Source organism: Hippocampus zosterae, chromosome 21 (genome assembly GCF_025434085.1).
Source record: "Hippocampus zosterae strain Florida chromosome 21, ASM2543408v3, whole genome shotgun sequence".
NCBI lineage: Eukaryota > Metazoa > Chordata > Actinopteri > Syngnathiformes > Syngnathidae > Hippocampus > Hippocampus zosterae.
Window position 1 is genome coordinate 10,053,117 of NC_067471.1, and position 12,912 is coordinate 10,066,028.

General features: G+C 63.0%; 3 protein-coding genes across 3 annotated transcripts in view; 2 read left to right on the forward strand and 1 right to left on the reverse strand.

Moving 5' to 3' along the window:
- Positions 1-12,912, reverse strand: part of lta4h (leukotriene A4 hydrolase) — an 85,659-nt gene that overhangs the window by 43,112 nt on the left and 29,635 nt on the right. The window lies entirely within an intron of this gene.
- On the forward strand, positions 1,577-8,342 carry eps8a (epidermal growth factor receptor pathway substrate 8a). Its single transcript, XM_052055056.1, is given in 24 exon segments — positions 1,577-2,091; positions 2,747-2,824; positions 3,184-3,239; positions 3,349-3,399; positions 3,465-3,535; positions 3,607-3,768; positions 4,086-4,235; positions 4,303-4,385; positions 4,476-4,591; positions 4,653-4,711; positions 4,794-4,923; positions 5,004-5,092; positions 5,177-5,251; positions 5,327-5,632; positions 5,712-5,779; positions 5,856-5,946; positions 6,027-6,170; positions 6,248-6,283; positions 6,608-6,631; positions 6,725-6,887; positions 6,948-7,140; positions 7,237-7,369; positions 7,874-7,953; positions 7,955-8,342. Coding segments are annotated over 23 exon segments (2,451 nt in total). The 5' UTR covers positions 1,577-2,091; positions 2,747-2,753; the 3' UTR covers positions 8,055-8,342.
- On the forward strand, positions 8,721-12,609 carry ing3 (inhibitor of growth family, member 3). Its single transcript, XM_052055103.1, has 12 exons — positions 8,721-8,904; positions 9,061-9,132; positions 9,788-9,888; positions 10,309-10,374; positions 10,465-10,561; positions 10,642-10,713; positions 10,781-10,897; positions 11,081-11,250; positions 11,496-11,716; positions 11,795-11,987; positions 12,061-12,099; positions 12,406-12,609. Exons 1-12 carry the CDS (start codon positions 8,877-8,879, stop codon positions 12,520-12,522), a joined length of 1,293 nt encoding a protein of 430 aa, XP_051911063.1. The 5' UTR covers positions 8,721-8,876; the 3' UTR covers positions 12,523-12,609.

The following is a 12,912-nucleotide window of genomic DNA, read 5'->3' on the forward strand; positions in this document are numbered from 1 at the left end:
ATTGCTCGTGACAAAACATAGTTCGATTCGGAGACGTTTCAACGTCAAAACGCCCCTTTCGGTCGGACTCGTCTCCCTCGCACTTTTTTGAATCTCTCTTTTCCTCACGCTAGCGGGCAATTTTCGTTATCCCGCAGCCGTTTGGCAGCTTGCTTAGCAACGGCTAGCAGCTTACTTAGCGAGCAAGCTGCTAGCCGTTGGCGTCCTTTACGTTTGTCAAGTCAACGTTGTGCCCGAACGAACGAATGGGGAAGTTGCATCTTGAACACGCTCGCTTGAAACGGTATCCTCCTACCCCCTTTGAAAAGAACCGTGTCACAAATCTTTCCAAAGAGTCCGCGAGTGTCTATATTCTTTGTGTACGTATTTGATTTTTTTTGTTGACGTTGCGCCTGCGCCTTTAAGTGGCTCCGGCTCACCAGGATGACGTAATGCTTTTCTTTTTGGTGAACGCCGATGATATCCCGTGCGCTCAGGTGGCTTCTCGGAGTTTTCCCGCAAGTTTGCAAGTCTGCGCGAGGGGAAGCAGCGGCAGACGACGGCGCCAGCCGCGGCCTCGAACCCGACCCGCATCCTGCCAGCGCGACGTCCTCGACGAGGTGCCCGCCCTCGCCCTCGGTGTTGACGATGTCACGGGTGGCCTGACGCGCGTCCACCCCGTTGGTGGCAGGAAGCGAAGCGATGCGACGCCACGCCATCGCCTACGTTGTGAACGCCAGCAACGCGCGCCCCAAACCCGACTTCATCCCGGACTCGCGCTTCCTGAGGGTTCCCGTCGACGACGGCTTCCGCGACAAGATCCTGCCCTGGTCGGACGCCTCGCTGGACTTGATCGGTCAGTAAACCTCCGGCCGCTCGCCGCCGCTCGCGCGCCGTCTCAATGTGCTCCTCGCGTGCGTTTCAGAGGAGGGCGAGGCGTCGGACGCGTGTGACCTGCCCGGCGGGGGTCTCGCGCTCGGCGACCATCGCCATCGCGTACGTCATGAAGCGGATGGACATGTCTCTGGACGAGGCCTACAGGTCGTCGCCGCGCTCCTGACTGGCCGTGTCGTCCCTCCGCAGGTTGGTGAAGGAGAAGAAGCCCGGCGTCCCTCCCAACTTCCACTTCCTGGGTCAGCTGCTGGACTTTGAGAAGAAGATCTCCCGCCAAGTGCACGACGAGGCTCCGCCGGCGCTCGCCGTGGCCTCCCTCGCTTTGGAGGAGGAGCTCGCCCCGAGCGCCGCTTCTCGCTGGACTTTAAGACGGCCGCGGCAGGGGACGGTGCCTCGGAGTCGGCGTGTCGATTCTATCCCGTGGCGGAGGTCTGCCGGCGCGGCCCGGACGAGGGGGAGGCGGCGCGCGCCAGGCCGCCGGCGTCCACCCAGGAGACTCTCGCAGGAGTTGGCACGAGGAGAGCAACTTTGAGAGGACTCTGAGCCGCCACGGCCGGACGGAGAACCAACTGGCCGCGCGAGAACGCTTCTCTGCCAGCTTGGAGCTCATTCGCGTTTATGTCCGTGCGGGCGTGTTTGCCCGCGAGCTCGGTTGACGGCCAAACAAGGTTGAAATCCAAACCCGTTGTCGCTGTGATTTAGTCGGCCGGTTGATGTTGATGCGGGAGGTCGGTCGCGGACGACGGGCGAGGCGTTCGGGGACTTTCTCGGAAAATCTCCGCTAGCCGGTCCAAACTCGGACGAGCCGTGCGCTTTCCTTGTGGCCCGCGGTCATCGGCGGAGTATTTTTGAGCTTGAGATAGGCCGTCTACCGCTGTATGTTACGCAACATCTCGTGGGGTGGGGGCGCAAAGGTCGCCTTGCCGCGCATTCGTCCGCCAAGGCGCTCTTCACCCGCCCTAACCCGCAGAGTCTGAAGGTGTTGTGAAGACTCGGCGTCGCAGGCTCTGCCCCCGTCGGGGGCCGCGGACTCGTCGAGGAGCTTAAGCCATCTGCCAGGCTAATCCCGCAAGGAGGATTTGCCGCGGCGGCTGCTCACCCTTCGCCGACCGGCCGCCGCAATCGGCGCTTTTGTGCCTCTCGCCGTTTGGACCGAGCCATCCCGGGCTTGCATTTGACCTTCGGGTGACCCCTCCTGCGGCCCACTTCCCGGAGAAGGTCAGTGACCAAACACACGTTACGATCCGCACGCTCGTCAGCCCAATTCACTTGGCTGCATTGGGCCTGATCTTTCTTCCCAACGCGTCAACACACACACACACACACACACACTGCCACGAGACGTTCTATTCATGTTAGCATCACAATTCTCAGACATTGTTGAGTCATCGGATGTGTGTGTGGGGGGGGGGGGGGGGCTCCAAACTTGTTTTTTGTTGTGTGCAACAGCTGATGGATTGTCTCCACTCAAACGCAAAGCCTCGTCGTCGGAGTAGGAAGGGGGAGGGGCTAGAAGAAGGGTTTGAGCTTCTGCGCACGCGCACAGACTCACGCGCCGCATGACGTAGTGAGGTGTCGGTTACCGTGACGACAAGGCCGAGCCGATCGCCGTCTCCACGGTAACTGGACGCGCAGGGAGGGGAGGGGCCGCATGAGTCTGCTTTGCCTGGTGCCTGCGCGTCGTTGAACCTCTGGCCTGCGTACTGGATCCCGGACGGCGGTGGGAAAGGTCGCGGCGGCGCCGGGCCCGTTCCGTGGTTTTGCCGCGACTTCGCGGCACGAGACTTGCGTGGCGTGGCGCCGGCGGGAGGCCGAGTTTTTGGCCCGCCACGTGGAGTCGCGCCTTGCTCATTGTGCGTCCTTGTCTTTTCAGCCGACCGATGGTGAACCGGATGAACGGCGACGAGACGGCAGCCTTCGCCTCGGCCATCTTCGGCTCGTCCTCCTCCAAGTCAGTCTTTGTCCACGCAGGTCGTGTCTGACCGCGAACGGGAATCGCATCGGGGAAATCGCCGTGAGCCGCAAGCGCTAACCCGACCGACCGCAAGCTCACGTGACCGGGGGGGGGGGGCCTGGAGTTGGACACGAGACCGGATCTAGACGGGGACCTTAGACCTTAGATCCGAGTCCTGGATTTGAACTGAGTTAGCCACCTAAACCATGACCCAGACCGTGACTTTCAACCCCGACCTCGGTTGTCTCGCCCGAAGCGCGACACTGACAGTGACCCGGAAGCGAGACGATGACGACGACGAGGCGTGCGGCCGCTTTTGCCGCTCCTCCTAACGCCGACGCTTGTGTCCGTGACAGCGGCCGCGACGCTCCTGAAGCCCGCCGAGCTCAAAGCGAGGGCGAGGCGCCCGTCGGTGAGTTTGCCTCCCGCGTCCGGAGCGGGCGGCGGCCGTCGCCTGCGGCCGTCGCCTGCGGCCGCGCTCCGGCAAAGACCGACGGGCCGTTTGCCACGTTTGTTGGCAGGAGGCGACGGAGTCCGTTTCCCGCATTCGTGGTCGAGACGTCCCAAGAAAAGTGAGTGAGCGGCGCGTGCGCCCGCTGCCAAGAAAGTCGAGCGGCCGACGACTTGTGTGTGTCAGGGCAGCGGAAAGTGCGGCGCGCGAGCGGCATGGACGACGATGCCGACGATGAGTCTCTCTACCAAGTGGAGGTCGGTGAGCGTCCGTGGCCCAGGCCGGCGCCGCTCGGTCACTGACGCTGCGGCTTTTGCGTCCGGCGCAGCACCTGAGCACGCTGGCGCTGGAGCGCAAAGCCGGCCTGCTGACGGCGGAGGACGGCCTGCGCCGGCTGCGGCTGCTGGACGCCAAAGGCCAGATCTGGACGCAGGAGGTGCTGCTGCGGGTCCGCCGCCGCGACGTCGGCCTCCTCGACGCCGACGCCGAGGTCAGCCCGCTCTTCTGCTCCTTCTTTTTCTTTCTCTTCCGGCGCTCTTTGGTTCCGCTTCTTCCTCCTCTTGCGCAGGTCTCTGGCCTTCCCGTGGTCCGCTTCTTCTTTACCGGATCTTGTTCTGCGGTTGTTGCTTTTTCTTCTCCTTCATCTGTTCTCCAGCTTCCGTCCCTTTTCCTTTTTGTCCGTCTTGTTCTTCTTGTGCCGGTTCTTTGTTTTTCGAGGTCCGCTTCGAAGGCCATGGCTCCTCCAGGTCTGCCGCTGGCGGTTTTCTGCCCTTCTACTTGGGGTGTGTGTGTGTGTGCGCGGCGCAGTGCGAGCTGGAGGTGTTCCCGCTGAGTGCGGTGCAGCAGTGCCAGGCGGTGACGAACGCCTGCGGCTTTGACTCCATCCTGGCGCTGGTGTGCAAGGACTCGGGCCAGAGGAAGGCCGACCTTCACCTGTTCCAGTGCGACCACGTCAAGGTGAGGCGGGGGGGGGGGGGGGTTTGGAGCGCCGAGCCGTCTGTCTGAGCAACGCGCGTGGGCGCAGGCCCACCTGATCCGCGCCGACATCCAGAGCGCCCTGACGGACGCCAAAGGAGGCGGACCCAAGAAACGGCCCGACGTCCTCAAGTAAGTCGGGCCCCCGAAATGTTGCGGAGACCACCAGACTCCTCCAGCCGCAAAGACGCCGTCACGGCCCCATCCGTCCCTCGCGTGCAGGATGATCCGGAACAGCCGGGGTGAAATCCCCCCTCCTCCTGCCGCCCCGGCCCCGGAACCGCCGACGGGTCCGGGGGACGGCGAGAGCCGCGCCGACGCCCGCTCGGACCGCGGCGGTGAGTGACGTCGCCGAAGCTGGAACGGCGAGCCGCTTCACAGCCGCGCCTTCGCACGCAGGTGGGCCGCGGACGTCGTCGGAGGAGGACGAGACGGCGGCCGGCCTGGATCGCGACGTGGTGAGAGGAAAACCGTCGTCGCTGAGGAGGCGACTGTGAACGCGCGCTTCATCAACCCCCCCCCCCCCTCCCCGGTCCTCAGCAAATCCTCAACCGGCTCCTGGATGACATCGAGGCCTTCATCGGCCAACTGCAGAAGGCGGCCGAGGCGTGCGGCCAGCTGGCTCGGCGCAAGCAAAACAAGAAGGCGGCAAAGAAGAGAACTCCCGGAGGTGCCCTCCCCCGCCCCCCACACAGCAGCGCTTTTGCCCTCGATGGGCGCCCCCGCCGACCGTGCGCCTTTGTCCTCCAGAGGGCGTCCTGACGCTGCGCTCCCGAGCGCCCGAGCGTGGCCACTTCCTGGACTGTCTGCAGAAGTTCAAGTTTGCCTTCAACCAGCTGGTGAGCAGACGGGCGCCGTCGGGGCCTCGATGGGTCGCTGCGCACGCGTCACGCGTCACGCCAACCCCCCATGGGCGCTCGCAGGGGAAACTCAACGGCCGCATCCGCAACCCCAGCGCGGACGAGCTGCTCCACTTCCTGTTCATCCCCCTGAGAACGGTACGAGCCGTCCCGCCTCGACTCCCCGACGGCAACAGGCGGGTGACGGCTCCGCCCCCTCTTTTCCCGCCGCAGGTGGTCCGGGCTTCGGGCGGCGCCGAGGTGGCCCGCGGCGTGACGGTCCCGCCGCTCACCCGCGACGCCGTCCGGCTCCTGCGCGCCGCCGGCACCGCGGAGGAGCGCCGGCTGTGGGCCGCGCTGGGGGAGGGATGGACCGAGTGCAGGTCGCCGTCGCCGTTTAGGTCGGAGCGGCCCGAGGATGGCCGCTTGCCGCCGTGCCCGCCGGTGTTCGCCGACGGCCGGGAGCCGCCGGCCTGCCGGGACGCGTCCGTCGGGGAGCGCCGGGCGCCGCGGGGGGCGGGCTCGCCCAGCACGGAGGAGGTGAGACGCCGCTGACGTTCCCCAAGCCGAACCCGAACGCGGCTTTTTTCCCAAGCTCGGCGGCGTTTTTGTCTCGCAGGCGTCCCCGCGACGCGGGCCCGTTTTGGAGGAGGACGCCGAGTCCGAGCGCATCGGCGGACAGCGAGCGTGAGTGGCGCTCTGCTCGGGCGGGCGGGCGGACGGGCGTGGCTTCGACCTGATTGGCTGGCGGCGGACTTTTCAGGAAGCTCAACAAACGCTTTGCCAAATCCAAGTACGACTTTGTGGCGAGGAACAACACCGAGTTGTCGGTGCTCAAGGACGAGCTGGTGGAGGTGAGCCCCCCCCCCCATGCCCCCACGCGCACACACACACATTGGCCGGCCTCTTGTGCCACCCCTCTTCCCCCCGTCAGGTCCTGGACGACCGCAAGCAGTGGTGGAAGGTTCGAAACGGCGACGGCTCGCTGGGCTACGTGCCAAACAACATCCTGGACGCGGCGGCGCCGGCCGTGGACGTGACCGGTCGCGGGGAGGCCGTCTACAGTCACACCATCCAGGTGCGCCCCCCGCCCCGCGCGCGTCACACGCCCACGCCTTGCGCTGGCTCACGCGTGTCCTCTTTTTGTTTGTCAAGCTGATGATGCCGCGGAAGGAGTTTGAGATGTTCAAGGTAGGGTGGCGGCTGGCGGGTGGGCGGGGCTTAACGCCGGCGACGCTTTGCTTCGAAAGGGACCGTGGGACGCGCTCGCTCGCATGTCCCGCTCCCCCTCGGGTGTTTGTGTTTGCTGTCGGGCCGGGCCGCTCGTTGCTCTCGGCATTTGGGAAGCGCTCCATTGGGAAATCATTTCTGCGGAAATGTGCGCGTGTGCGCCATGTTTGTTTGCTAGCGCAGAAGCTCAAGGCTCCTCAGTTGGCTAGCAAGCAAACTGAGGAGAGCGTTGGCGTTTGTTTTTTGCCTTTCCCCACACGCCCCGCCCCCGCGCGTCGACCGCAGCAATTGCTGGGAGAGCTCAACGAGGTAACCTTTGACCCCGGCACGCGCGACACTGACCCCGGGCCCGGCGCCCGGCGCCGGCCGCCCGCTCACGGTTTCTTTCTCGCCCCCCGTCAGAAGCAGACCGGCGCCGGGGCGGAAAGCCTTTCCGGCAAAGGCGTCCTCTCGCCCGCGCCCCCCGCCCCGCCACCCCCTCCGCCTCCGCCCGCCATCGCCGCCGCCGAGACGGGCGCTGCGAGCTGCAGCGATAGCGATGGCGGCGCCGGGACCTTCGCCACCCGTGAGTACACCCCCCCGCGGGCCACATCTGACCAAAGAAAAAAACGATCCAATCCCCCAGGCAGGAGGTCCACCGTGGAGGAGGTCCGGGACGAGCTCCTGCAGCGGCTGACGTTGGGTCGCGGCGCCCGCAAGACCCTGGGCGTGGCCTTGCGCCGCGGCGCCGCCGCAAACATTCCCGGCGTCAGCATCACGTACGAGTCGTCGCCCGACGACGTGCGGCGCTGGCTGGAGGCCAAGGGCTTCAGTCCCGTGTAAGTAGGAGCCCACGCCACGCCACGCCACGCCACGCCACGCCACGCCACGCCACTCCCTTCCGCCGGTCTTGACTGCCGATGGCTCGCACGCAGCACCGTCGGAAGTCTGGGGGTGCTGACGGGGGCGCAGCTCTTCTCGCTCAACAAGGACGAGCTGAAGACGGTCTGCCCCGACGACGGCGCTCGCGTCTTCAGCCAGGTCACCGTGCAGAAGGCCGCGCTGGAGGTACGGCGCCGACGCTTGACGCCAGTCGATTCGCGGGCCGCCGCCGTCGCCGCTTTGCGTGACCGGGGACTCGATTGGAGTTTTACTTGCCGCTCCAAAGTGGGGACTCCAAAGTCGGTCCCGCCTCTGTCGGGCGCGCCGTGTGGCAAGTGTGCTTTGTGGTCTCTTCAGGTCTTCTTCTGAGCCGCCCGTCGTCTTCTTCGCGGCTTCGTTCAGGTATCCTCATCCCCCCCCAGACGTCCGCTCGCCGACTCTTGTCCCGTAGCGCTCACCTCTCACCTCCTCGGTGCGCTTGCCGTCCGAGCGATTAAAAAAAAAAGCCGGTGGCTCGGCGCCGGAGGTCTTCCCCCGCCCCCTTGCCGGTCGCGCGCTTCCTCACGCCCTTCCCAGTATCCTTCCTGGCCTCGGTCCCCGTGTCGTTCGTCTCGCCTGCCGGGACGAGGCGCCAACGCCCGCGTCGTGAGCTTGGGCCGCTCTGACCTGGTTGTCGTTGTTCCCCGTCAGTCCGGCTCCGAGCTGCGGGAGGTCATGAGGAGGCGTCGGGAGATCCTGGCAGCCGGCGCCGGCGAATCGGGGATGGAGTCTTGACGAAGGCGCCGCCCACCGAAGGTCACATGACACCCTCCCTGGCTTCCACGTTTGCTGGTTCGGCGGCCCGTTTCCGACTGCCGGGCGCTCACGTTGACATGAGGATGAGCGTTAGCCGAGAAGACGCCGCCGCCTGGTCTAGCTATGTAGCCGCTAAGCCTGGCGGCGCCACACTCGCCGTCAGAGAAAACGGCAAAGATGCAAAGGTGACTTTTTTTTTTCCAAACCAGGGACACAGTGGCCTGGAACCTGAAATGGGCGGGGCGCACACTGGAAATGGACTCGAGCCGCGTGTCTTGTTGCTCATTGGCCTCACGAGCACGCTCCCTCAAACACTTTGGCCGTTAGCGCTGCCCCTCGTCAAATAAACGTATCGCCCCAAAAATGCCATTTGTTGTCATATTGTGTGCGCAATTAAACATGATGCAAATACGCAAAGAAAACAAGTTTAAAAAAAGATGGAATTCAGTATGGTATTGCAAAAAGTAGACCACTTTATTCCTTATAAACAGTAGAACGTGTCAAACAACTTATTTAAGTCCTTTCACAATTGGGTTTTGTGCCAAGAAAATGTAAACAATTTGGCACCTGAGACTCACAGCTGTTGCTGCAGTGTAAACACAAACAGACTTCTCACCGAGTGTCTTATATGACAGAAAAAAAAGTACAATTGAAACAATGTGGCAGTCACAGCCTCAAAGCTGCTGTGTGTATTGTATATTGAAATGAAAACGAAAATGGATGGGATAGCTAAATGTAGTATCACTTTTCGCCGTGAGGGGCAGCAGAGTACAAGTATGAGGCTGCGGGGTGCGCTCTAGGACGAGAGAAGAAGTATCGGCAGAAGCGGCTGAACTCGGCGCCATTTTAAAAGAAGTCATTTGTGCGCACAAACGCCTTCCAGCTCCTTTTTGGCAACATGTTGTATCTGGAAGATTATCTGGAGAGTAAGTATCAAACCGACCGGCGGGGGTGGGGCGAGGCGGTTCACGGTGACGGTTTTGGCCTCTCGGCCACCTTGTGTGTGTGTGTGTGTCGGACTGTTAGCCTCGCCTAGCTAGCGCGTCTAACGCAGCCCCCCCCCCCTTTCCCTCTTCTTTCAGTGATCGAGCAGCTCCCCATGGATCTCCGCGACAGGTTTACGGAAATGAGAGAGATGGACCTCCAGGTCCAAAGTATGTCCGAACGAACGCTCGCACCGAGCTGTCAGGCACAACGGCACAGCACACATTTGCCCTTTCCAATGTGTGTCGGACGCGAGTCAGAGCAGCCGCGTTGTGTGCTTTTGGAGACGCCAGCAGACGTACAGTAAAAGACGCTGTCGGACGAGGACGCTCGCGTTCTCTTCGCTGGGAAAGAGTAGAGGAAATTCTGACAATGCTTGTAGCCGGGTGAAAATCGCAGAAGACGAAAGTCGTTGAGGACAGGGTAGTGGCGGACAACAAAAGCTCATAGGGGACACCCCAAAGCAAGCGCGGGACACCGGGACGCCACTTGATTCATGCAAACACGGCTGATAGCAAATGCTCGACGTCAAGTCAAAATCGGTCAGCGATATGAAAGCAAATTAAGAGCAGGGAACAGGCGGGCGATGCCGAGTGGAAAGCCAAAGCATAGGAAGGTGGTAAGAGACCACTTTGAAAGGGGGCTTCGGAATGCAGGTGGGGGGGCTGGGGGGGTACGCTCCCTGACACACCCGCGTCACTCGAAAGCTGCCGCGTTGTCACCGATGGAGCAAATGTAACCTGACTCAACGGGCCGCAAACGCAAAGCGTATTCTTTTGCGGCGTCGGCCGAGCTAACGCGGGCGCCTTCTGCTGCGGTGTTCAGACGCCACGGACCAGCTGGAGCAGAAGGTGGTGGACTTCTTCGTCAACGCCAAGAAGAACAAACCGGAGTGGCGAGAGGAGCAGATGGAGTTCATCAAGAAGGTCAGATGCGTCGATGGCAAATGTCAGCCAAAAGGTCACCCTCGCCGTTTGGTTCGTTCGGTGGCGCGTGTCCCGGCCCCCAAACAAGCTCAAAGTCGATTTCCTTTGCCGTGCGTTTTGCATGTCTCGTCAACCGTCTTTTTTTTTTGGATTGCACGACTTCTGCCGGGTTGTTTTGACGCGGCGCTCATCCCCAGGTGGCGATTAGCCGAGTCGCTGGCGCAATAGATTTGAATTTCAACTGTGGCCATTTCCGAGTCTTTTTGGCCACCGGTTAGCGATGTGCAATGGATGGCTTTGAGCGCTCCATTTTTGACAAGAGAATATTTTGAGCACAATTTGTTTATTCCCAGCCGGCGTGCGCGTGGACCGGCGCGGATGACCGCTTTTGACCGCAAACGACGCCGTGTTTGTGTTCAGGATTATTACAAAGCTCTGGAAGATGCAGATGAGAAAGTGCAACTGGCCAATCAGATCTACGATCTGGTGAGTTCTTGCCGCGCAAATGCCGCCGGCGGTCGGGAGTTTGGCGCGAGGGTGGGCCGCCAGATGTCCCTCCTGCCTTTCTGCGCTCAGGTGGACCGGCACCTGCGCAAGCTGGACCAGGAGCTGGCCAAGTTCAAGATGGAGCTGGAGGCCGACAACGCCGGCATCACCGAGATCCTGGAGAGACGTGAGCGAGCGCTCGCCGCCCCGTCGCCGCCTCGCCGCCCGCGTCTCTCTCACTCCCCCCCCCCCGCCCGGTTTGCGCAGGCTCGCTGGAGATGGACAGCCCGTCTCAGCCCGTCAACAACCATCACGCCCACTCCCACCCCGCCGCAGAGAGTGAGTTGATCCGCGCCCTCTGGCCCCCGTCTTTGCGGCGTGCTCATTTTGCTCTCCGCGGCCATAGAGAGAAGGTACAGCGCTTCCACGCACCACACGACGGAGCACGTCCCCGAGAAGAAGTTCAAGTCGGAAGCTTTGCTCTCCACGCTGACGTCGGACGCCTGCAAGGAGAACGCGGCAGGTATGCGCGCGGGCCCGCGGACGCTTGCGCCGGCGCGCGTCGCCGCTCGTAGGACGACGGAGGACACGACCTGACCGCAGACACGCGCTCGCTCACACCGGCGGACTCGGCGGGACCGGCGCACGCGCCGACGTTCGCGGCGGCAACTCGCCGCCTCCCAACCGCTCGTCCTGTCTGCTTCAGGTTGCCGTAGCAACAGCACCTCGGCGTCGTCTGCCGCCAACAACATCTACGGCGTCAATTCGTCGCAACCTCTGACCCCGTACGGCCTGGGCTCCCTGCCCGCCGGACCCGCCGCCGGAGCCGGCGCCATCAGCATGGCCGCCGCGCAGGCCGTGCAGGCCACCGCCCAGGTGAGAGCAACAAAATGGCCGACCGAGGGGCGAGCATAAATTGCTGCTTCGCTAGCCGCAAGGCTGGTGATTTTTTTATTTTTTTTGAACGTTGTGTCGAGAGGCTGAAAGCGCCGCATTTGGCCGATTTGAAACGCTCGATCCAAAGTTGAACGTCCTGAATGGATAGCTGGCGTGCAGCTTTTGCCGGCGAAACGTTGAGCCGCTCTCCGCTTACTCGGCCGCCGCGTGTGCGACTGGGCTAGATGAAGGAGGGTCGGCGGACGTCCAGCCTGAAGGCCAGCTACGAGGCCATCAAGAACAGCGACTTCCAGCTGAGCCGAGACTTCTCGTTGTCCCGCGAGGCGTCTCCCTATCCGTCTTCCGCGCTGGCTTCCACCTTGACGCAGACGCTGGCCCCCGCCGTCGCCACCGCGGTCGCCGCCGCCGCCGTCGTCAACTCGGACTCTCGGGGCCGCAAGTCCAAGTAAGACGAAGCGGGTTGTCCCCCCCCCCCCCCCCCCCGACTCCTCTGGCGCCCCTCCTGACGTTTGCTCTTTTCCAGAGGCGGCGTCAAGTCTTCCAACCATCAGTCGTCGTCGTCGTCGTCTTCGTCTTCGCTCTCGTCGTGCTCGTCGTCGTCGGCGTTGGCGCAGGAGCTTTCCCAGCAGGCGTCGGCGCTGCCCGAGGCCGAGGCCAGCGGCCAAGTGGACTGGACCTACGACCCCAACGAGCCGCGCTACTGCATCTGCAATCAGGTGCCGTGCTCCGCCGCCCCCGCCCGCCTCGTGCCGCGAGCCCGTCGCTCACCGACTGACGCGTTGATTGCAGGTGTCGTACGGGGAGATGGTGGGCTGCGACAACACGGACGTAAGTCACGCGTGCCGTCGCGTTTTTACCGCTCGCCGCTACCTTTGCCATGTGGCTCCGATACTTCCTTGGCCAAAGCTCCTTGCGGGCAGTCGGCAACTCGTAAATCTCAATCAGAGCGGGGGGGGGGGGGATGACTGAGCACTCGATGCCGATGGAAAGTAGTCGCAGGGGGTCAACTGTTTGACACGGCCAACACGAAATGGGGCCTCGTGCAAATGAATCGGCAAGTTGTCCAGTTGCTTGCTTTTGCGTCTTTAGTGTAACGCGTGCGTGTGTGTGCGGGGGGGTCCAATGGCTCCGCAGTGTCCCATCGAGTGGTTCCATTACGGCTGCGTGGGTCTGAGCGAGGCCCCCAAAGGCAAGTGGTACTGTCCGCAGTGCACGGCCGCCATGAAACGACGCGGAAGCAGGCACAAGTAGACGACGCCACCCGACGCCCGGCCCACGCGGAATGCCGCCAGCGCCAGCGCCGCTTTTAAAAATAAACTTTATGATTATTTTTTTCAACGTCCACGTGGTCTGTCCTTTCCTTTGCCTCCGATCTGTCCCGTGGCTTTGCCCCACCCCATCCATCCGTTTTCCGATCCGCCTCTCCTCACGAGGGCCGCATCCCGACGGGGGCGCACCCCAAAGTGCCCGACGGCCGGGCCCACGCCAACGTCGCGAGGGACAATTTGGAGTCCCCAATCAACCGAGCGCGCAGGTCTTCGGAATGCGCCGGAGAGGAGAAAACTCAAGCCGGCACGGGCCACAGGAAGACCGCGGCTGGAACGGTTCGTTACCCCTGTGTCCCGATTGGCGGCGTGCGCC

Coding starts and splice junctions, on each gene's coding strand:
- ing3 (XM_052055103.1), top strand. CDS start 8,877: ATGTTGTATCTGGAAGATTATCTGGAGA. Junction 10,375..10,464: donor CCAATCAGATCTACGATCTG/GTGAGTTCTTGC, acceptor TTCTGCGCTCAG/GTGGACCGGCACCTGCGCAA. Junction 10,898..11,080: donor CTGCAAGGAGAACGCGGCAG/GTATGCGCGCGG, acceptor TGTCTGCTTCAG/GTTGCCGTAGCAACAGCACC.